Source organism: Engystomops pustulosus, chromosome 5, assembly GCF_040894005.1.
Source record: "Engystomops pustulosus chromosome 5, aEngPut4.maternal, whole genome shotgun sequence".
NCBI lineage: Eukaryota > Metazoa > Chordata > Amphibia > Anura > Leptodactylidae > Engystomops > Engystomops pustulosus.
The window spans coordinates 185,168,846-185,194,339 of NC_092415.1; the positions used below are offsets into that span (position 1 = coordinate 185,168,846).

The 25,494-nt window shown below is 41.6% G+C and overlaps 1 protein-coding gene across 1 annotated transcript in view; it reads right to left on the reverse strand.

Moving 5' to 3' along the window:
• Positions 1–232: 232 nt before the first annotated feature.
• Positions 233–25,494, reverse strand: part of CCNY (cyclin Y) — a 99,679-nt gene continuing 74,417 nt past the window's right edge. Inside the window, exons 4-10 of the mRNA XM_072154011.1 lie at positions 22,521–22,621; positions 18,940–18,975; positions 11,237–11,294; positions 10,435–10,554; positions 6,575–6,741; positions 5,612–5,774; positions 233–3,844 (exon numbers count right to left, since the gene is read on the reverse strand). Coding sequence (XP_072010112.1) covers positions 3,728–3,844; positions 5,612–5,774; positions 6,575–6,741; positions 10,435–10,554; positions 11,237–11,294; positions 18,940–18,975; positions 22,521–22,621 — 762 coding nt within the window. The 3' untranslated portion in view covers positions 233–3,727. The remainder of the gene's footprint in view (positions 3,845–5,611; positions 5,775–6,574; positions 6,742–10,434; positions 10,555–11,236; positions 11,295–18,939; positions 18,976–22,520; positions 22,622–25,494) is intronic.

The following is a 25,494-nucleotide window of genomic DNA, read 5'->3' on the forward strand; positions in this document are numbered from 1 at the left end:
TGGCTGCAGATGGAGGGTCATGTGATCTCTAACTGTCCATAAACAATTTCCCTGCCAGAACATTGATCTTATGTTCATCAATACTACGGTATCATAAGATCCTGGCAAAGCGATTGTTCATGGACAGTTAGAGATCACATGACCCTCCATCTGCAGCCATTTTATTTACAGAAATGTCTGGTTGATGGCCTCACTTCACATATTAAGAAAGCGGATCAGAACTATAAATAGATGTGTATTGGTAAATTACCTCATATCCTGCCCCCCACACTTACACACACATTACATAAGACATGAGGGAAAGTGGTCAACCCCTTTAACTTTTACTTTTCTGAACTAGGTAACCCCTTTACAGTTATAGATCACTTTATAATATATGTAACAGTTGTATGCGAGGGAAACTGAGATTCCTGTATAATTGCCATGTATATTTGTGAAGCCGTCTGCAGAAGAGCACAGCCATAGAGGCTCCATGGCCACGTGGCTATAGACAGATGTCTATATGGGCTACTAGTCTCACATAGGGAAAATTTACCATAGAAATGAGATATATCCAAAGGTGGAGCACACCATAAACCACCCATCTTTTCCACATGTTTGAGAAATTATACAGCTTCATAAAAAGGGTTTGCTCAGTGCTGAAAATCTTTTTACCGTTTCCTTAATCTGCATAATGAACAAAAAATAGTTTTGTAAATACACTGCAATACTTATCATGTACTGATCGGAATATCCAGTGTCCCTTTTTACAATTGGGTTTGGTTGTTGGGTTTTGGGAAAACGTGAAACAAGATGAAAACTGTGTATCTTGCAAATCAGTAGATGTAGACAAGAGTAATGCTCTTAGATTTCAGCTCTGAAGGCTACAGAATAGTGACCGTAGCTCAGGACACAAAAAGATAGACTGTAACTCACGTCAGTACATCGTAAGAAGTGCAATAGATTTACAACATTTTATTTTACATCCTAGGTCCCCACCTAGGATGGAACCCAAGGAACCCTTCCTTCATGTGGTCGGATCCAACACTGCATCATCTTTAGTTTTCTGTTGCTATGATGGAACAGAAATCTGAAATGACAACAGCAATTTAAACCGGGCCTTAAAGAGAACCTGTCAGGCATAGCCATCCCTTCAAACTGAAGGTCCTACTGCATTTTTTTGTAGTGAGCTGTCCTGCATGATGATATCAAAATTTGTCAGTGGCTCCTGTAAATTATAAACACCCCCCCTGTCTGCATTGAAATCTTGTGATTCAACAACCCCTTCCTCCATGTCCTGCACACGCACCCTGCACACACACACACGCACCCTGCACACACACACACGCACCCTGCACACACACACGCACCCTGCACACACACACACGCACCCTGCACACATACACGCACCCTGCACACACACACGCACGCACCCTGCACACACACACACACGCACCCTGCACACACACACACACGCACCCTGCACACACACACACACCCTGCACACACACACACGCACCCTGCACACACACACACGCACCCTGCACACACACACACACACGCACCCTGCACACACACACACACACGCACCCTGCACACACACACGCACCCTGCACACACACACGCACCCTGCACACACACACACACGCACCCTGCACGCACACACACACCCTGCACGCGCACACACACACACCCTGCACACGCACACACACACACCCTGCACACGCACACACACACACCCTGCACACGCACACACCCTGCACACACACACACCCTGCACACACACACACCCTGCACACACACACACACACACACCCTGCACGCACACACACCCTGCACACGCACACCCTGCACGCACACACACACCCTGCACACGCACACACACACCCTGCACGCACACACACACCCTGCACGCACACCCTGCACACACACACACACCCTGCACACACACACACACACACACCCAGCACACACACACACACCCTGCACACACACACCCTGCACACACACACCCTGCACACACACACCCTGAACACACACACCCTGCAGGAGGCGTGATTACCAGAGCATGAAGGAGGAAGCGGTTGTTGTAGCCCGACTCAGGAACACCCAGCAGACTCAATTCATATGATTATAATACAGACTGGGGGTCATTTATAACAGGACATACATACATTGATATATTTCAATATCATCACTACAGTAAATGAGGTAGGACCTTCGGTTTGGGGGGAAAGATGTACCAGACATATTCCTTTTAACTAAAGTGCTGGATCTTTATAATATGCAGACTTTAGCTGTGGAATGTCAGAACAAAAAATTGTGCAAACGTGGAATATTTATTTAAACAGAACCGGCTTGTACATGTCAAGGCTGATCCCACCTGCAATCAAAAAGTCATTTAAAAATATTCTTGAATTAGGATTTGCTTTCCCAAAAACTTTTTCCCAAATAACTCAACCGTACACGTGATAACCAGAAAATGTGTAATATACATGTGTCAGAACAAAGTGCTTCATTCTCTGCTTAATTGGCTCCTCTGATGTTTCCTCGCTCGGCTGTTTTTTTCTGAGCCCACTGAGATGTTAAAGGGAACTTATCAGCAGAAATTGACCCAATAAACCATTACCACTATATGTCGCCAAGCAGCGGACACACCTTCCATATCATGTTTCTTTCATGAGTGTGGCGGCATCATGCAGAAAATCTACTTTGCAGTAAAATGTAAATTAATTGTATAAAGTCAGGGAGGCGGAGATTAAACACTGAAGTCAAGCTCTCTCTTCTTCTGAAAGCCTTCTTCACTGTAATTGGTGGTCCTTCTTCCAGAGACATCACTTACCAGAGCTCTGTGATTTCTATGACAGAGGAGGAGGCGTTCAGAGTTTCTCACCTTGACTTTAGTGTTGAACTCTCCTCCTCCTTGACTTTATACATCCAAGTTACAGCTCACTTCACAGTTGATTTTCTGGATGATGGCAACACACAGGATCAGGAAAGAAATAGAAACTAGGAGGTATTATGCTGCTTGACAATATTCTGGTTGTGGTTTATTAGGCCAATTGTTGATGACAGGTTCCCTTTAAATCACATAGAGGCTTCATGCAGGTGATTGGGGGGAGGGTAAGTCACAGCAGCTTTTAGACAACTAAAAATGAAAGATCCTAGCATCTAAATCTGGCACTAGTGACAATTCATATTTCAGGTCAATTTCGCCCATTATTTTTGCACGGTCCTCGTAATCGCCCCCTGTATAATTCTGCCATCTGCTTTGATCATCTTGACCAATACTCTGAACACCGGCTCAAAAACTCCTGTATGACTTTTCTATGAGAACAAAAAGTGGCTAAATTAAACATTATATTAGAAAAAACAGATTTTCCTAAGAAATTCACAGATAAAAAAAAAAAAACTGCCAGTTTTTGGATTTTTCCAGCATTCGATATTTTTTTCCCCGCGTTTTTTCATTTCTATATTCTTCATTTTGTTTCATTTGCATCAATTTAAGAATTGTAAATCCAAATAATTGAGAGAAGGCTAAAGCTATGGAATGGCTTAAATGTTTTCCGGAAAGTGACGGATATGTCCCATCTTCGTGACAGGGAGGCACTGTAAGGGAGGCTTGTCGACTCTTCAGAATAATAAAAAATAATAATAATAATACAAGGTCTCGTTTCCCCAAGACATAAGACAACAATATTCGGACAAAACAGTATATGAGACAGTGGAGTCTGGAGTGAAGCCACTGTTAGGATATAATGGCGGGAGACCATCTTACGACAGTAAGGTTATCAGTACTCGCAGAACGTCTCTTGGCCAGTTTTCGGAAGTCCTTGTACTTATCCTCACACAAGCGGGAAATAGCCTAAAAATACAGAAAAAAATACAGTCTGTGCTGATGCATTTAATAGAAGAGAGAACTTTCTTAACATGTCTGTTTCATTTTTTACTCCCCACCCTACAAAAGTCATAACTTTCCCCATATACAGAGCAGTATGGGGGCTTGTTTTCTGTAGAATAAATTGTTCTTCCTATTCATTTAGTACCATGATGTACTGAGAGGCTGGAAAAAGAAGCCAAAAAATGTGGTGAAATAATCCAAATATGGGGAAATTACAGTCGCCTCATTTACTAACGAGTATGATTCTTGAGATCCAGGCAGTGCAACGGTGGTAATCTTCTTATATTTGTTATCCATGCCCTACTTCCTTCTAAAATCAACTTTTAAAATTATGATAATAAGCCAGAAGTGCTCAGGGGAGATTACCAGTGTCCCTCTGTGCTGTAGCTTCACATGATTTTACACTCTCCCCATCCCCACTGCTCCTTTAGCACTTTCCCCTCCCCCTTCCTACTGTAATTTCATACAGTGGGAGGGGAAAATGCTCTAGCACAGTATAACAGCCTGTGCATCTGTGCAAGAGCACTTCTGACTCATTAGCATAATTTAAAAATTTGATTTTATTAGGAGAGAGGACATGGATAACACATATAAGAAGATTACCACAGTCACGGTGCCTGGATCAACGAGTAAGGGTGATGCCACACATGGCGTTTTGAACACGTTTTTGGTCCGTTTTTAAGCAGTCCGTTAAAAAATGCATGATGTTTTCAAAAACGTATGCGTTTTTTAACGGACTGCTTAAAAACGGACCAAAACGGGTTCAAAACGCCATGTGTGGCAACACCCTTACTTGTTGTTTTTTGAAAACACTTCCGTTTTTGACAGGTTTCACCAATTATCTTAATTAAAACAGGTCAAAAACTGATGCGTTTTCAAAAAACGCATGCGTTTTTGGACGGACTGCTTAAAAACGGACCAAAAACAACCATTTTGAATCCGTTTTGGCCCATTTTTAAGCAAAACACATGCTTTTTGCTTAACAACGGGCTAAAACCGGATTCAAAACGGTTTCAAAACGCCACGTGTGGCATCACCCTAAGGGTGAAGACACACGTGGCGTTTTTAGGCCGTTTTTGGGACGTTTTTTTTACTAAAAAAACGTAAAAAAATCGTAAAAAAACGCATGCGTTAAAAAACGCAACCGCATTACAATGCAAAATACAGCCATTCAATGGATGGCCACATTGCCCATTGAAATGAATGGGGCCGTATGCTACAGGTATATATGAACGTTTTTATATGTTTGTGCGAATGAAGCCTAAGGCTTCTTTAACACAAATGTGCGCTACGCCTGTGCCGGGATCCGGGTGTACCACATGCTAAGCTGGAAAGGCAGAGAAATGAGCGCTGCTCACCCATCCCCTCTCCTCTCCATAGGGTGGCCTGGTACCTGGCCATACTTATGGGAAAAGATGGAGAATGGCCTTTATTTTTCCGGGCGATGGTACAGTATAGTGACACCGTACCTCGGCTGGGCACCATGGGCGACGGATATACGGCTGCAAACTGTGTGGCAGTATATATGTCCCCATAATGCTCATGCGAAATGGGCCTAACCCACATCAGTGTGTTAAAATCCACTTACCTATTTACACATACTTCTTTAATACAGTTATGTCAATCCTATCCCAAAAAAAAATCCAAACGGTGTGAGATAACAGCAAGTCGCACACGTGAAATATGCACTTTTTCAACTATTCAAAAACACAGAAAGTCCAATTCTGTTACCTCGAGTTTACAAGCGCGGTCCCGGCTGAGGGGCTCCAGGGGAAAGCTGAGGTTGTTCCCTTCTGCCAGTGAGCGCAGGTCAAAATAATACTTGGCGTAGACACTGGACGGAACATTTATGTTAAACTGCAGCAACTCTAGAAACTGACGTTCTAACTCATTCCTGAAAACAAAGAAGACATGGGGTCAAGAAAAACTGGAGTCTGTATTTAAAGGGATCCTGCCATATTTATAAGGACCATTGGGTTGATTAATGTCCTAAATCAACCTGAAAGGTTCCCTTTAAGTGGAGCTCTTTATAGAGAACTAATTGCGTATAACCGATTGTTCCTCTCTTTGGGGACCCTCATCTCTTAATCAGTGTGGAGAGAGGTTATAAAGAGGGTCTCTACCCAGTTCTGCATCACAAACCATTAAGTTTGATGGACCTTGTGTAATACTTAAAGGCAATACTACCAGTATGTTGCCAAGCAGCTGACACACCTTCCAGATTTTGTTTCTTTCATGGACCAGTGTGGTGGCATCAACCAGAAAATCAACTTTAAAGTGATATGTAAACTGGTTGTATAAATGTAAAGAGGCGGGGTTTAAAACTGAAGTCAAGCTCTCTCTTCCTCAGAAAGCCCCTTTGATGAATCAGCATCCAGAAACATCATTAACCAGATCTCCTAAAGGCCCAATGCACAATATCAATCACGGAGGAGGAGACGTTCAGAGCTCCCCACCTTGACTTCAATGATAAACTCTCCGCCTCCTTGACTTTATACAACCAATTTACATCTCACTTCAAAATTGATTTCCTAGATGAGGCCACTAATATTCTGCTAGTGATTTATTAGACCAACTTCTGATGACAGGTTCCCTCTAATGTAGATGCCCCTGAGAGAAAACAAGTAATTCCCCATAGATAACATCTGTTGAATAGAAGAGATGCAAAATGTGATAATGTTGAATGTAACTCACATGTCTTCAACTGTGATATCTTTCAAGATCTGACAGTAGTCCACATTCCACACAGCCTGGTCATCCCAAACTTTGGAGGCAAGTAATATTGCTCCTAGTACAATCCTTTTCCAGTTTGCTGGACAAATGTCTATTTCCGCATAGGTTAACAGTCTTTCTAGATAAACCTGATAAAAGATAAAACATAAGTTTAGATCTCTAGTCACAAAAAAAAAACTTTTTAAAAGGGAACCTGCAGCATAAATTGACCAATATAGCACTACCAATATGTTGTGGAGCAGATTAACACCTTTCAGATCATGTTGCTTTCATGGCCCAGTGCGGTGGCATCATCCAGAAAAATCAACTTTGATGTGAAATATAAATTGGTTGTATAAAGTCAAGGAGGCGGAGACTTTAGTGCTGAAGTTAAGCTCACACAACCTCGTGAAAACCCCATTTGCTTCATTTGCATCTAGGATCATCACTAACCAGCTCTCCCCCTGCCTGATACTTTATATCAATACGAGAAGAGGGAGTGGCCTGAGGTGGGGAGAGCTTGACTGCAGCGCTAAATTCTTTGATTTTTATACAACCAATTTACATCTCACGTCAAAGTTGATTTTCTGGATGATGCCACCACACTGGGCCATGAAGGAAACATGATCTGGAAAAAGTTAATCTGCTTGACAACATACTGGTAGTGGTTTGTTAGGTACATTTTTTCTGACAGTGTGTTCCCTTTAAGAACACACTGATATCAATGTAGTACAAACTGTAATTACACATTGCATTTGGTGGATAATTTATGATGGAAGTTTTTATTTTTTTTAAAGTTATGTCTGTGCCTCTAGGGACTCTTGTCGATGCTCTGTCTCTTGAACATGACTAGGAAGTGAAAGCAGATACAAGCGTGTGATGTTGCCACTTCAAATGTGAAGTGTATCACAGAATTTTCACCAATGCGAAACATTCCGGAACAGGAGTCATAGCAACTGTATCTCCTGCGCCATTTACTAGAATCGTGATCTATCCAGTAAAGTCTATGTTGGCTCAACACATGGAAACGTTTTCCTTTAAATCTTCAGTATGAGAAGAAATAGTAAATGGCCTCTGCAGAAGACGTGATTGCTGGGAAATACTCATGTCAGGTGGTTGGCTCCAGCAGATGGCACAGCCAGACCTCTAGGTCCCTGTACAGATCTGGATGTGTCGCTCTCTGTTTGGAGACTATGAGGACTCCGAGGACTATGGTTGTGCCTAGATATTCAGACCACAAGGCCCATGGATAATCTTTATTAAAGCTTTATGTTACGTGTGGCTACAAAGCCAGTTTGTATGTTAAAGGAAATCTACCACCAGGATCAAGGATTGTAAACCGAGCACACTTACATACTGATGTGGCCCCATCTAGCAGAATCTGCTCTTCTTTTAGCTTCTTATGCCCTTATTTTTATGGAAAAAAGGTTTTCAAACTATGCAAATGAGCCTGAAGGGCTCCAGGTTCCATTAAGTTTTATGGAGCTTGAAGTCCCTCAGACTAATTTGCATAATTTTTAAAGCCCTTTTTTGTAAAACCGGGGCATAAAAAGCTAAAAGAAGAGTGGATCTTGACAGAGGGGATACACACCAACATGTAAGTGTGCTTGGTTTATAATCCTTGATCCTGATGGTAGGTGTCCTTTAATAGATTACTAAATCGGAGACGCTTCCTCGGAAAACACATTGGGGCAGATTTACCTCCTCGGTCCATTCGCGATCCAGCGGTGCGTTCTCTGTGCTGGATTCGGGTCCGGCCGGGATTTATGAAGGTAGTTCCTCCTACGTCCACCAGGTGGCGCTGCTGCGCTGAAAAGCATCTGAATGCGCAGGGCCGAGGCCGACTGAGTGAAATAAAGCGCGTCCCGAGTGACACATTTTCCGTTTTTAAATGCGGAAGTTTTTCCGAATCCGTCGGGTTTTCGTTCGGCCACGCCCCCCAATTTCCGTCGCGTGCATGCCGGCGCCGATGCGCCACAATCCGATTGCGTGCGCCAAAATCCTGGGGCAATACAGGGGAAATCGGCGCAAATCGGAAATATTCGGTTAACACGTCGGGAAACCGCGAATCGGGCCCTTAGTAAATGACCCCCAATATGATGCCTATTAGTTGTATATCCCCCATATAAGTATTAATCTTCTTATCTTCCAGCTATAATACAGTCCATGCTGCAGAGTATATAATGATGCCATCACTTTGTCTTGGAAACATATCCCTGTTATATGTGGCATGAAGTGTAAATTCATGCAGTTCTGTGCTACGAAAATAATTTTAATAATGTGAACCCAGCTACTATCTTTTGTCATATACATGGTAAAAACATCTGCTCATCATCAGGCACATCGTCAGCCATGTTGTGCCTGATGGCAACTTATTAAATCTTTCTGGATTCCTTCCTCCGCAAGCTGAAAGAAGAGATCAGATATCCAATAATTAAATGGAATATTCACGGCAGATACAATGATGGACATGATTTAATTTCCGGTGGCTTTCTAAGAATGCCGTCTTCTGCAGGACACGGTAAAAGATGAAGAAACATAATATCACATCCAGAACCGTCTCCTACTCCTTCCATCAACCCTATATAAATGTAGTAGGGAGATGGTAATAAACTGTTGCCAGACACCTTGGCTAAGGGTAGGGGTCCCTTGCTGAATTTAGGGAGTGCCTAATGGACACCACTATACAAATTAGATGAGAAGGAAAGTTCCCTATACATCAAGAACGACTTTCAAGAAGCCTGGTGATTTTATACTGGATAATAGTTATGAAGGGAATGGCAACAGATGCTGGGACCCTACTGTCCTAAGATAGAGGTTGTGATGGTAAGAAACAGAACTAGACTAGGCCCAGTTTGAAGTCTTGCATTGGAACAACTGAGAGGAACTGGTTATATTTTCCTATTTTTATATAGGCTTCAATCCAACACAACAAATAGAAATCTCTTGGAAGGCTACCCTATAAGTCAATGTCTGACCCTCAAACAAGCCTTGAAATACAAGTCAAACTTACGAGTTTGTTTGGTTCTCAATTATTATCTTTCGATTTCATTGGCGGCCAGGAACCCCGGTTCCCCCGGTATGTTGATCCTCATATTTTGGGGATTCTCCCAATGGATGTCTCAATCCAAGTCCAAAAAGTCATATGATTTAAAGCTAATAAATTTTGAACAAATATATTTTCCGTTGATGTGTGTTTGAGCTGAAAATCGGATGCAGGCAGCTGCGCTAATTTTTATGCCTCAAATAAAGGAAGGCTAAACTAAATTGTAGAAACTGAGACACTAACAGAAGATACTCACAGTCCAGTTAAAGGAAACCTACCTAGACCTGATGGTAGATTCCTCCTGCCTGCCTCTGCCATAATCTGTAATTTAATAATCCTGGAATATACCTAATTTATTAAAAACTTTATTTTAGTAATATGTAAATTATCTGCAGAGGCTACTGGGGCGGGACAAAGCCTTAGCTCCCAGTGCCCAGCCAGACTAGTACACGCCCCAGTAGCCTCTACGGTTAATTTACATATTACTAAAATAAAGTATTTAACAAGTTAGGTTCCAGGATTATTAAATTACAGATTAGGGCAGAGTCAGGCAGGAGGAATCTACAATTAGATCTATATCTGATGGTAGATTCCTCATGGTAATTTCCTTTAAATCAATAAAATCCGCTAGACTTCTGTTATCATTTTAATGTTGGAAAAATAATAACATAGGTCCAAATGAAGAAGTGAACTGGGCCTAAAGTGTTATCCAAAAAGAAAGATCTTTAAAGGGAAGCCAGAAGGGGTTATTGGTCATATTTGGACCACCAGGAATATATTCAAAAGTCAGACTTACCAATGTTACTATGGCACATTCAGCTGTCAGCTGGGCAGCACTGAAGAGCGTCCGAACAAATCGGTATATGTGTTTCTGCTCGGGGTCGTGCTTCTCATAATCAGATGGAACTTCTGATTTCTGCAATGGTGAAATACATTATATATAGGAACAATTCTTACACACATGGATATAAGACAGGGTGGAGTGGACTAACTCCAGACATCAAAAGGATTTAAATGAAAGAGAAAGAATGTCTAAAAACTTCTTTTAATTTTTTTTTATCCTTTGCTATCAAACTGAGGCACAGCGACAGGATCATGGGGTATCCGTTCAAAAAAACTAAATATTTTGCAGCCAGTGTTGCTGTAGTGTTTTATGCTTGGAGGCTTGCGGGCCCATTAGAATATGGAGTACAGTCGCTCTCTACATTTATACCACTGGCTTAAAGGAAATCTACCGCCAGGATGAAGGATTGTAAACCAAACACACTGACATACTGGTGGTTGAACCCTCTGGCAGGATCCACTGTTCTTTCAGCTTCTTACCATAAAGGGCTATTAAATTATTCAAATGAGCCTGAGGGGCTATTGGCTCCAAAGCCAGTAATTGAGCAGCCCCTTAGGCTTATTTAAAGCTGTTTTTTAAATCAAAATAAGGGCATGAGAAGCTAAAATAAGAGCGGATACTTGCAGAAGGGGCACACACCCGTATGTCAGTGTGCTTGGTTTACAATCCGTCATCCTGGTGGTAATTTCCTATTCTGTACATAAAATAGCATACATGAAAGCCATAAGTAGAATTTAAAAAATAAATAACTTACAGAAAGAGGGTGAAGCTTTTCATCAAAAATGTCCAACAGCAATCTTCCATCTCTATCTCTAGGGAAATAAAATGGTTAACAAATGAAAATTAACCAAAAAGAAAGACATAAACCAGTACTCCCTAACATCAAAGATATAGCAATATAGTTAAGGGAGCTATAAATCTACCATTAAATTCAAGCATGATAAATCAGGGTCACTCACTAATTGATAGTCTCTTGATGACCCCCTGGTAAATTAACTGCAGAGACTACTGGGACGTGGAGTAGCCTGGGAGCTAAGGCTTCTCCACGCCCCAGTAGCCTCTGCCGTTAGTTACCAAGATAAAGTTTTTCCTGTTCCTTTGTTATTTTTCCTACAATTTTATGAGTAAATCAGGATACGTCTCTGCATAGATAGATACTGTTCATTTATAGCTAAGAGTGTCACCCCCACAAATAATAAGTGGGACGCGGCACTCATACATTTTTAAAAAGAACCTAATTTTAATTCAGAGTTATGAACTTATTTACTCCAGAATTGTAATTTAGGGGGAAATTTATCAAAAGTGTCTGAGAACAGAACTATTCTAGTTGCCCTTTGCAACCAATCAGAGCTCAGCTTTCATTTTCATTATAAAATCAAACCTTTGCTCTGATTGGTTCCCATGGGCAACTAGAACAGTTTTTATCAGATGTTTCTGATAAATCTCCCCCACAATCGGGATAGCAATTATTTTCTAATACTGGGATGTCAGAAAACATGACACGTCCCTTTTAGAATCGTACAACCATTTTAGGACGCTGAATGGGGAAATCATCATTACTGAGTATTCATCAGAGATTAGACTAAATTGGATCAAGAAACTTTTTTATTTTTATATCACTGAATACAAGTGTCATCTGTACATCACGTATACAATTATTCTACAGTACTCAAATAATATCATCCCATTGGGGCTCATAATTCCTGTTTCACACATATGCTATGGACAACTACATGGAAAGTCAAATACCCAGAAAGCTTATCATTATTTGGGGTTAAGCAGTAATATCCACAGGAAAGACATATGAACCCCAAATAACTTATTTAAGTATTTTATATAGAAGAGCACCGGAGACTCTTCTATCAGCGACATGGAAGCTACATCTTAGCTATGCTGATACCACCTCTCTGAGCACTTGGTGTAATATCACAATGAACAGCAGAGGGCGCCGGGATAACACAATGTGACATGACACCACATGCAGAACATCTTCCCCAGAGCCTGGTCTAAGGCTGCGATATTCTGCAGACCTTCGATGGAATTTGTTTTTTCGGGATCAATCCTTTTATTCCCAGTATTTCAGTCATGATGCCAATCTGTGGTCATCAGCCTGGATTTCCAATCACATTAAATATGGAACAAACCTCAAAATATACAAAACTGTTTCTATGAAAGCGATGAATGACAACCGGAGGCGCGCATCTGCATGCATTTACATGATCTGTAATTTAAATGACTCCATTTGCATCTATTAACTTACGGTATGATCCGCCGGATGTCTTATCTCAGGGCTTGTGGACACATTTACCAGGTTATCAAAACCTTTGGACTCACATCAGGGAAAAGTGCAAGGCTTGGAGCGCATGTGTTCAGAAACCAAATATAAGAATATGTAAATGTAGGTAATGTCAGCATCAAGATTATTATGCAGATTATTTCACTTCTGGAGAGCAAGATCCATTGTTTGGGAACTGGATACTGTGGGGGAGATTTATCAGAAATGTTTGAGAGCAGAACCCCTGCCAACCAATCAGAGCTCAGCTTTCATTCTCCCACAGCTGTTTATAAAATTAAAGCTGAACTCTGATTGGTTTCCATGGGCAACTAGGACAGTTTTACTTCAGACACTTCTGATAAATCTCCCTCAGATAGATTATAGCAGTGATGGCGAAGCTTTTAGAGGCTGGGTGCACAAACTGCAACCCAAAACCCCCCTTATTTATCGCGAGGTGCCAACCAAAAGTTAAAGCAGTAACTTGCTCCCTGTTCAACAACTCTCAATCATATTGGCCTCCTAAGGACAGCAACACAGTAGAAATATGGAAAATTTCCATCATTTTAGCTTCTTTCCAGTTTCCCTCTGTACACAGAGAATCGTGGGGCCAGCAGGAGGTCCTCCAAAAATAATTCGACCCTGTCTAATTCGCCTTCTTCCTACAGAACCAAGTAGCGAAGTCAGTATCAAAATATGACTGGAAGAAGCATCTTTTAAGTTGCTTGGAACTGCAGGAAGATTCTTTAGTCTTATCTGGTGTGCTGGGGTGATGGCCGGGTGCCCACAAAAAGGGTTCTGAGTGCCACCTCTGGCACCCGTGCCAAAGGTTCGCCACCACTGGATTATAGGGAATCTTCAACTTGGTTGTTTTAGGTTTCCCTAAAGATGATCTCAGCTCCCTGCTGCCGATTCCCCGTTTTGTCCCAGTTTGACCAATGACAGTAGTGTCCAATCAAATGGCTATTACAGCAATCACTCAGAGCAGAGGGGAGGAGTTGTGAATCTTTATATTCAAAGCCAGCCCCTCCTTGTTGCTATAATATCTAACCAGAAGCCGTGATGGCAGGTTTCCTTGACTTGCAGGGAGAAGTCTTTTAGACTACCAAAGCCACTGCCTGCCCCTCCACCAAGCCATAGCCTCAGAGAGTGCCTGCTATTGTTAACCCCATGGGGCACATTTACTAAGGGTCTGCACACAGCATTTCCGTCGGGTTTCCCGACTATTCCGATTTGCGCCGCATTTAACAGGGGTTTTTGGCGCATGCGATCAGAGTTTGGCGCAATCGCGCCAACTTTCATTCAACACAATTCAGGGGCGTGGCTGACGGACAACCCGACTGATTCGAACTAAGAGCGGGTTTTAAAATTCAAATTGTGTCGCAAGACATGCACTCACATACACCGGGAAGAAGAAGGTGAACTCCGGCGGACCTGAGCAGGGAAGCGACACATGCAGGATATCGTGCGCACGATCTTAGTAAATCACGCCGGACAATGCACCTCGGGGATTGCGACAGGACCGGGTAAGTAAATGTGCCTTCATATGTCCATCTAGAAGATACTTCCTGTTAAAATGCCCCAAACTCCATTATTCCAGGTCCCTTGACTGAATGGGGCAGATTTACTTACCCGATCCATTCGCAATCCAGCAGCGCGTTCTCTGTGGTGGATTCGGGTCTTCCGGCAATTCACTAAGGCAGTTCCTCCGACGTCCACCAAGTGGCGCTGCTGCGCTGAAGTTCCGCAGAATGCACTCAAGTTCACTGGCCTATTCCTAGTGAATGTAAGTGCAAGTTTCGCAACACTTTTTTTTTTTTTTTAATGCAGCAATTTTTCCGAATCCATCGGGTTTTCGAGCAATCCATTCCGATTTCCGTCGCGTGCATGCCGGCGTCGATGCGCCACAATCCGATCGTGTGCGCCAAAATCCCGGGGCAATTCAGGTGAAATCTGCGCAAATCGGAAATATTCGGGTAACACGCCGGGAAAACGCGAATCGGGCCCTTAGTAAATGACCCCCAATGTCTCCTACTTGCAGATGAGTTGCAGCAACTTAAAAACTTCCTGTAATAAATTCTATTTCTACATTTCGAGGGATCACGACGATCTGAGTAGCACTGCGGTCTGGAATAAATATTTCTAGTAAAGTCTAGTTAATTGGGATTTTATATAGAAGTGAGGCCATAAGTATCACACTGAGGAAGTACTGGCATAATGCACAATGAGAGAATAAATGGTGTAACACATTCCTGACAGCCTGCCAAACCCATCCCCACTTCATGAGACATTTCTACACAAATTAATCCTGACAGCTTTTACAGAGATTTATCTCTCTGTCAGCCTGACATTCCTAATGTGTCCATCTTTTTTTTTCCAGGCCAGGCATAAGATTTCAGAGACATTGGGGTTTCTTAAAAGTCATGAAGAAAATCTGCCGCCTTGAGTAGGTTAATCTGAGTTGATTAACATAATTTAATTAATCTCCAAATCCAACTCATTGTCCGGAATTTTCTTTATAAGCAGAAACAGGGCAGGATCGCCATCATGATAATTATGCTAATGGTAATAAAAAAAGAGGATTAATAAGAATAATTAAAATTCTGGATATTCTTAAGTGTCATTTTTCTTGGCAGAGATAGGTCCTTAAATCGAAGAGCTCCCGGGCTAATGACTAATCAAAACAATCAACTGGTTTTGCCAAAAAAATAACTACTAATTATCCCTGCAATGGCCGCTATAGGTGAAACACAGTATTACATATTGCCACTTTAAAGCCTTTGAATGACTTTGGGCTTTTTTGGTTCATAGTGGGGAGTTCTACACAGGAGAACCACTTATACGTCTTAAAGAGAACCCGTCATGCAAAATAACCCCCTAAACTAAATATATTTTCATAAACTGCCATTAGAGAGCATTGCCTCTATCCCTTCATTGTCCCTCTACATGCCTGTAAACCTAAGCAATGAGGTCCTAAAGCTGTATGCAAATGACCTGTGAAATGTCCAATGAAGCATTAGCATATTTAAGCTGTCCACTCTATTCATGAGTGGGAGGCACAGCCACACACCCAGTGCATGACTGACAGCCTGTATAATGGTGTGAGGCTGTATAATGATGTGCTTCCTGGTGCTGGTGGCCACGCCCCCTGCAGCCTGTGTGTGCATGTGTTTAGGAGAGATACAGCAGCTCCAGGCAGCCATGTTACAGCAGAACATGTCAGATTCATGTGTAGCTGATGTCTGTGTCTCTCACCTGTATATTAGGAGGATGCAGCATGTCAGCAGATACAGCACACACACTAGCAATGCTTTACTATACATTACACACAGACATGAGCAGGGGGAGGAGAGGGGAGGGGTAACAGGGGTGACATCACTGCCTCTGACCATGTGACCAGCCTAATTTACATGATAAAAGATGATTTTACAATGAATAATGTATGAAATAACTAGATAAAGGCTGGGATGGGATCCTTGTGAGCTGCTCCAACAGGTAGTAGTGACAGGACTAGTGGCAGAGACCTGATGACAGGTGTCCTTTAAATCTATCCCAATTAGATTGTGCAAAACAGTTTTCTTAGATCTATGCACCAAAATACTTGTTGGAAGAATAACACTACAATAACTCCGTACGCTTCTCCCGATCTGAGTTTAAGGGCATAATATTTCCTTTATTTATATAGTGCACACAGATTACGCAGCGCTGCACAGAGTTTGCCAAATCGGTCCCAGTCCCCAATGGGGCTCACAATCTAATCAACCTACCAGTATGTTTTGGAGTGTGGGAGGAAACCAGAGGACCTGGAGGGCATCTATTGCCATGATAAGGGACTGTATGCAAATGAGCCTGAGGTGCTTCAGGTATTAATGGATCCTGGAGCCCCTCAGGATCATTTTCATACGGTCTTTTATCCTGGTGGTAGATGTCCTTTAAAGCCAAAAATTTGTCCTTGAGAATCACCTAAAATATTTGCTGGCCATCATCATCTTAGACAGTAAAGCATATTGAGAAGTTATGGAAAAGGAGTCACTGGATCCCTGCTTGGTGATTGATCCAGAGGCGGGTGTAGTTATATAGAATCCCAAAAATATTCCGTATATGCTAAAAGGAGAGTTCCATAATCACAATAGCACTTCATCCTCTACATGGCTAACATCAGTCCATCTACTCCAATGCTGTTTATGCTTTGTAGGGTTTTGCAGCTTAATCCTATCTCCTTGAAGACGCTACAATACACTTCTACTACTAGAACAAGCAGCTTTATGGACAAATGAAGATATTACAGCCTGTTAGTCAGTCTGGGACCACTAAAAAGCCACCAAGATTTATACACCTGGGATTTAGGGACCCAAATGTATTCTGACTGTTGCCACATTGTAGAAAAAAAAAAAATAACGGGTGAGGAGTCATGGGTCCTGGAGATGGGTCGGTATGGAGCAGTGCACCTTGGGAAGCCAAGCACAGTGGTCCCGTATCTAGCGCAACAAATGAAGCTCATTCCAACACATCTCAACGGAGCAACGCCAACTTTCCCCATGGTTTTGGTCAGCTGAATATGTTTGTGACCCTAAACCCCAGCTGTATAAAGTCAATAATGTAGCTTAGAGGTCACAAACTACCTGACAGATACCCTATACCAACTGTTCAGAGGACAAGGTAAAAGTTGATCGGATAATGATGATAGAAAACCTATTGATTTGGAATACCGCTTTAACTTGGAGAATGTTTTTGTACATTCCAAATACTAAAAAAAAAAAATAATCAGAAATCGGAGCCTACTTATCTTTTTTGGCGTAAAGTAGTCGCATTGAGGTTTTGTGAGACTTTTCACTGCTAAAAACTAAAACATCTAAAGGATTTTTTACACCTCTTAATTAATCTGGTAAACATAAAACTACTGCTAGTGCAACATCGTGCAAAGCCAGAGTCATGACTTTTTCAGAAAGTCTCATAAAAAGTCTCAGTTACTCCAGTCCCATGCTGATCTATGTGCTGAGACTTTTTTGGGACTTTTTGAAAAAAAAAAAACCTCAGACAGAAAATAAACCATAAGATCATTTAATAAAGGGGCAAATCCACTTTAATGAATCTGATGGGCAGCAAAGCTCCAAAGGCAGACATAAAACTGGCCCATGGAGCCGTCTAATGATAAATATGTGCAGCATCACAATCATGTATTTTCTTTTTACTACTATATTTTTCTCTATCTTCCCGATTTTCACACTTGGACCAGGCAACCCTGCCCATCTCAGACATTTCTGGTATTCCCGTGGGAAATTTATCCTTTATTGCTATATTATCAACCTTTATTTGAGTTATGGGACCGTCCAGTCTCCTCCACAATCCTATCATAGTGATATCTGGAAATGTGATGCTTTAATTACTGGACTTGGAAAGATTTTACAGATTTAGTGTTCGCCTTCTCGTCTTGTGATTCTGAGCTACTTTAATGCTTCGGTCTTGAATCAATTCCGAAGAGGCTAGATAAATATGAGGGCCCTTGTGCCATCGGTGGCATAAATTGTGTGAAAAATCACTGAAATTATATTTATACATTTTCACAGTGTGGTTGGAGCAAGTGATTGCTTGTTTGATGGAGATCTATTCATAGATATTGCCTGACTTGTGACGCCAATTACCATTACAACAGGGCTTGAGTTTAGGGGAAGAAGTACTCCTGCACAGTATAACAGCCTGTGAAGCTACAGCATGTAGGGTCTCTAGTAACACCCCGGAGGGCCCTTCATTCACATTAGCATAATTTTAAAAGTTGATTTTAGAAGGATGCCATGGATTACAAATATAAGAAGCGCCTGGATCTATGAGTAAGTGTCCCTGGTTTATCACAGACATGGCCAATCGCAGCCATGCCTAGTTGCTAGGGGTATGAAGCTGGGGGGCATGGCTGCTATCATACGCTATTACGTGAATGATAAATCTCTTCCAAGGTTTTCCTTGCCCCTCCCTGGAAAACTAATTTGCATATTTTGGATCCAGAACACACGGCACATCGGAACCAGGTACCAGTGTATTGACTGTACACAAGAGTGATGGATAATGTGTAGAGGTCATGTCTGGTGACTGCAGATCTCTGAATATGTGACTGAGCTGCAGGGACCACACATAATCCTTCCATAATGTACAAAAGATCCATTCAAGGAACAACAGAAATGTTTACCTACCTGTTTTTTATGTGGTAATATATTGCCAGTGCTACGCTGTAAAAGAGAAGGAAAGAGTAAATGTGTCACACAATCATTACAGGACAATTCTACATAGTTACTGTAGTTATATTCTATTATTAATCCATTTACTCCAATATATACAAATTCTTTAGCAAAAAATGTGCAAATTTGCAAATAGTATCACTTTTTTGGGTCCAAAAGTCCTATGAAGTTCCATTCTTCACCAGAATTTACCCCATTAAATTAGTAGCTCACCCCTGTAGGGTATGAATTCTCTTTTTTTTTTTTCTTTTCTGAGATTCTTATCTTTAATATGACACCAGCCTCTAAAAGTGACTCATTTCCTGCTATAAAGGACTCTTGTCCGCTCATTTTAACAAGAAATGTTAGCCATAACCGGGTGAGATTTCAGCGGGAATTTGAGAAAGAACAGTTATACCTTACCTGAAGGTCTAGTAGTTTATAGGTAATTTACCACCTAAATCCATCATGATAATCCAGAGATATTACTCATAGATCCAGGCACCGTGACTGTGGTACACTTCTTATCCTTTGTTATCCTCCTTCCTTCTAAAATCAACTTTTAACATTATACTAATGAGCCCAAACCCCTCTGTGATCTGGCTTTACAGGCTTTTACACTGTAACAGTCTCTTACAGTGTAACAGCCTATAAAGCCAGATCACAGAGGGGCTTGGTGGCTCCCACAGGCTTTTAGCTTAATTTTAAAAGTTGGTTTTGGAAGGAAGGAGGCTATGGATAACGAGGTGCCTGGATCTATGAGTAAGTGTAGCTACTGAACTGGGCCCGAAATGAATGGCCTGTTCACAACATCATCATTTATTTTATTTTTTTGAATAAGGACAAAATCAGAAAAAAAAATGTAATAATATAACATGAACATGAAACACGCACATTTCAAAACGTGTGAATTGCAAAATGCTATTTATATCTAGAAAACCTACACACACACACACAGGAAACCACAAGTGTGATACGAGCTGTTCCTGCTTCTGCAGTCTATAGAAAGACCTTAGTGCCATTAATATTTCATTATTAAAGCGAGTGTCACCCATGGACCTAGAGGTTTTACTCTTTGAAGGGTTTGTGAACAGAAAGGTTGCGGCTAAAAAGTAAAACAGTATTATTTTTAGGATAAAAACACAAATAAAATACTGCAAAAAAGTTCATCTGTGAAATTGTTTGTTTTCTTTTTAGCTGCATAACAATTTTCACAATTTTGATCAAATTGTAATATATATAGATTAGAGATGAGCGAGCACTAAAATGCTCGGGTGCTCGTTATTCGAGACAAACTTTTCCAGATGCTCGAGTGCTCGTCTCGAATAACGAGCCCCATTGAAGTCAATGGGAGACCCGAGCATTTTTTTAATAAAACTGAACAGTAAAAGAACAGTGCAAAAAAAAAAATTCCAGATGTTTGCAGATGTTTTACTTGTAAGAACACATTGAAATAACACTATTCTTCACTTTGCAGGTGTTCGCGCGTGTCTCCCGCTAAGTTAGGAGATGTTCAGAACATCTGGAATGTGAAGAATAGTGTTCTTTCAATGTGTTCTGCACTTAAATGCTCCTGTGTGCACTGTTTTTAATGTTTTAATTCTATTCTTCACATTGCAGGTGTGCGCCCGTGTCTCCCGATAGGTTCGGAGATACGCGCGCACAGCTGCAAAGTGAAGAATAGAATTAAAACATTAAAAACAGTGAACACAGGACCATTTAAGTGCAGAACACATTGAAAGAACACTATTCTCCACATTCCAGATGTTCGTGCACATCTCCTAACTTAGCGGGAGACACGCGCGAACACCTGGAAAGTGAAGAATAGTGTTATTTCAATGTGTTCTTACAAGTAAAACATCTGCAAACATGTGTAATATTTTTTTTTTACAATAAAAATACTTTTATTCAATTTATTTTATTAATTTACTGCTCGATCTCGAGCCGGCGAGATACTCGTCCGAGTAACGAGCCGGTCCGAGTATGCTAATACTCGACCGAGCAGTATACTCGGACGAGTATACTCGCTCATCTCTAATATAGATATATTTTTTTAATGAAAAAAATCTCCATTCATAACAAAAGACCCTTCAATAACCCCCAGCTTGCAATAGTACCGTATTTTCCGGACTATAAGGCGCACATAAAAGCCTAGGATTTCCTTAGAAATCCAAAGTGCGCCTTATAGTCCGGTGCGCCCTATGTATGGCGCAGGGCAGCGGACCATACTTACATAGGTCCCCGCTACCGGAGACCGGAGACAGCAGATCTCCAGCGGGAACTGCAGACCACGCGGCACGAACAACTTCTGCCGCGTCGGTCTGCAGTTCCCGCAGGAGATCTGCTGTCTCTGGTAGCGGGGACCCATGTAAGTATGGTCCGCTGCCATCCTCCCCCCTGAAAGGACCCCCTTCCCCGCTCACCTCTCCGGTCGCTCCGTCTCCGCTCTGCCACGCCCCCGGAACTCCGCCACGCCCCCGGCCACCCTGCGCCTTATAGTCCGATGCGCCTTATATATGGATAAATTCCATATATAAGGCACATCAGACTGATGCGCCTTATATTCCGGTGCGCCTAATGGCCCGGAAAATATGGTAGGACTCCTAATACACAGAACAATAGTTGCATAATCATTGCATAATTTTTTATCTTTAAAAAAATATTCTTTAAATATAATGTAAACCGAGCAGCCATAATATTAATACCAGATGAGATGAGTAACGATTTTAGGCTGGAGATTATATTATATACTAAGTGAATAGTCACTTCTTAGAGTCGAAGCGTTGGATGCAGAAATAATGGGAAAGTGTAAGGATCTAAGGGACAGCGACAAGGGCCACCGAATGGTGATGGCTGGTCAACTGGATCTCAGTATTTGGTGCCATGGGGGCAACCGGGTTTTGGCCACCTAATGGAGATGGCTGGTCAACTGGATCTCAGTATGCAGTCGCCTGGGGGCAACCAAGTTTTTGCCACCTAATGGAGCAATGGATGAAGAAGACTTTGTCTTATAAATAGAGAAATATTGCATTATGTGGCCAACCAAGTGTGAGGAAGAGATGGCACCAGGATACAACATTAGGAAGTATGATGCTATAGACAATGTTGCACTGAGAAACTTTGTCCTAGTAATATCCACATAAATGCCAGATACACCTAACCAGAACGTTGCTTCAGGTTATGTAGACCCCTTCACAGCCTTACTCAATGGCTTCTTACAGAAGGATAAAACAGGGAGCCACACTGCAACATTGTCTAGGGTTGGATTGAGGAACACCACAGTTCAAGGTGTTGACTTGGCCTTCAAATTCTCCTAGATCTACATCCCATCAGGCAGCTTTTGGAAATGCTGGAAAAATAAGCCCCATACAAAGAGGTCCTGCATCACTGTACACGTCTAACAACTTGGTGCCAGATACAACAGGACCCCTTCAGAGGTGTCCACGTCTCTATAAGTCAAAGCTGTCTTGGTAGCACAAGGTGGGACTACATTATATTATTCAAAGGATTTTAATGACATGGCTGCTCGGTTGAGTAACAAATCATCCATTACTTACCATTTAATTGTGTACTTGAGGTTAGGTTGGCTGACTGTGCTGTCATCGAGGAAAATTGTAGAGCAAGAGCTGTACTTTCTCCTCATCTGTCCTGGCGGTTGCTATACACGAAAAATAATGTAAAAAAACTGTCAAATAAGGGCATTATAAAACTGCACAAAGCATGGAGCACCCAGTAGTGTACAATGGGCAGTTTATAGAACAGATACCCAAAAAGTTTCTTTGAGACCTTCATTAAGCTTCTAAATTGGTGTCTCCATTATAGTTTCATTGGTAGAAATACACTAGGAAGAATGTGTCCAAACTATACTGTAAAGTTGCACCAAAAAACATCCTACATGTACAGGCAGTCCCCGGGTTACATACAAGATAGGGTCTGGAGGTTTGTTCTTAAGTTGAATTTGTATGTAAGTCGAAACTGTATATTTTATAATGGAAGTTCTAGACAATTTTTTTTCTTTTGCCCCAGTGACAATTGGAGTTTCAAAATTTTTGGTGTAATTGGACCAAGAATTATCAATAAAGCTTCATTACAGACACCTTACAGCTGATCATTGCAGTCTGGGACTATAGTAAAGCATCCAGAGAGCTTCACCAGAGGTCACAGTGGGCAGAGGGGTCCGTCTGTAACTATGGATTGTCTGTAAGTCGGGTGTCCTTAAGTAGGGGACCGCCTGTACATACAAAACAGTAAGAATATCTGAAGAGTTGCAGATTCTATGTGGATTCTCCTCGCCGATTTTGTTGCTGAAAATTCACAGCATAATACAGCAGCATTAAAGTGAATGTAATTTGGAAAAAAATTGGAAAATTCCCACATGGGAAAAAACAAAATAATGATTGTGTCATTTTTCTTGCGTATTCATTTTTGTTTTAACATAGAAGTCTATGGGCATGTAAAAATCTGCCTCAAATCCGCATCATGAGGCAGATTTTTACTTGAAATGAAGTCAGATGGGGTGAAACAAAACATGTCTGCATAAAAAATGTACACATAGGGGGAGATTTATCACTGGCGTGGAAACAGTGAAAGAATCGCAAATTCTTACAGTAACTACGCTCCTCCATGCCATGTGGGCGTGATGGGGGCATAGAGGGGTGTAGCAGCTGGCTGAGTGGGTGGGCAAGCAGCGTTCCCGCCCAGTACCTGCATAATTTTGAAAAAAACATTTTTTATGCAAAACTAGGCCAGGTCGGACCTGGCGTAGTTTTCCCCAGTGGCTTCACCGGCCGCCTCCTACATCAAGAGGTCTAAGCCTCTTGATGTATCCAGCAGGACACGGGGGCCATGGCCACTTTCATACACCGGCGATAAATCTCCACCATAAAATCCCAGGGTCAACATCTGTAAAGAGTTTGTGTGTTCTCTCCGTGTGTGTGAGGGTTTCCTCCGGGTCCTCCGGTTTCCTCCCACACTCCAAAACATACTAGTAGGTTGATTAGATTGTGATCCACATTGGGGACAGGGACTGATTTGGCAAACTCTGTGCAGTGCTGCGTAATCCGTGTGCGCTATATAAAGGAATTGTTATTATGAACTGTGCATATTTGATGTAGACTTGTGTTCAGTTAGCCTAATACCAGGTATCAGCCATAGACAAGGTGGCGGCATCTGTCGGAAAAAAAATTACCTTTTCTTATCCTGATAATCTAGGAAAACCACATAAGATCATACCTAAAATTCACAGCAGCTCTCAAATATTCCTCAACAATGTCCCTTAGGGTCCTATCTTATGTCATTTCTCAAAAATGAAATCCCTTCCTACACTTCAAGTCCGACATATGAACTGATTACCAGCCAAGCCGACATATTTTTAGCACAGGCGGCAGGGGTTAATAAGAATTCTCGCAGTCATTCATCTCCGTAGATTCTGAAATGGAGTAAGTGCCCTCTGTATTTGACCTTCATTTAGACTAAGTGGTAGCCATTCATCCACTTTCCTGGGAAAAGCTGGAAGTATTGATTGGGATCACTCCAGTTTTTGCTATAGAAAGTATACACAGATGTGCGTTCAGACAAATGTCAGGTAGGTTACATGCAGTTTCTGAAGTGGGAAAAAGACTCATGTGGGCAGATGTATGTTTTTTTTTTTAATTTTCTTTGGATAGATATGGTAAAATCATGAATTTTTCAATCTAGTCAGTAATATACTGACACTTCCTGCTCTATAGAGATCACTTTTCACATTTAAGAGTAGCATCCTACTTCTTAATTTCTTTTGTGCAGGAGTAAAATATCATTTATTAAGATATATCCTTTTCAATAAATATGTGTTGCACATACATATCTAAACTGGTATATTTTTGCACAGAAAAAGTAAAAAATTAATCAGGAATGGTTTAAAAAAAATCACTCTAATAAGTCACCTCCCGACACCGGATTCCTATACTCAGGGCCGATTTTAGACAAAGTGGGGCACTGGGAAAATTAAAAGTGGGGCCCCAAAATAAAACTATTTTATGAACAGTCACATTCAGTAAGAGGTTCCTTTAGTCCAGCACAATAATAACACTTTGTAGCTTACAAACAGTAGTATGGTAGGACAATCGGTAATACGGTCCATATCAGGGGCCCCCTTTAGGACAGGCGGCCCTGGGCAAATGCCCAGTTTGCCACCCCCTAACACCGGCCCTGCCTATACTATTTCCATGTTGCTGCTGTTAACCAAATCTATTAATAAAAGTGATACCTTTTCTTAAAGAGAATAAAAACACATTTAAAAGGGGACATTTTCATTCATCCTACAGGGGCACGACCGCAAACTATTAATGCATCAGTATAAATCGTCCACTCAGCTGAAAAAAAAAAGTTATTTATGGGTTGTCAATTACACATAAAGTTGCATATACACAAGCACTCTCCCGTGCCACTCATCCTGAGCCAGAGCTCCATTCCCTTCAATTAGTGCTAGATGGTGCAGAAAATCTCTCAGATGGGGCTGTAAGAAGGTATTATTAATCACTATGAGACGTG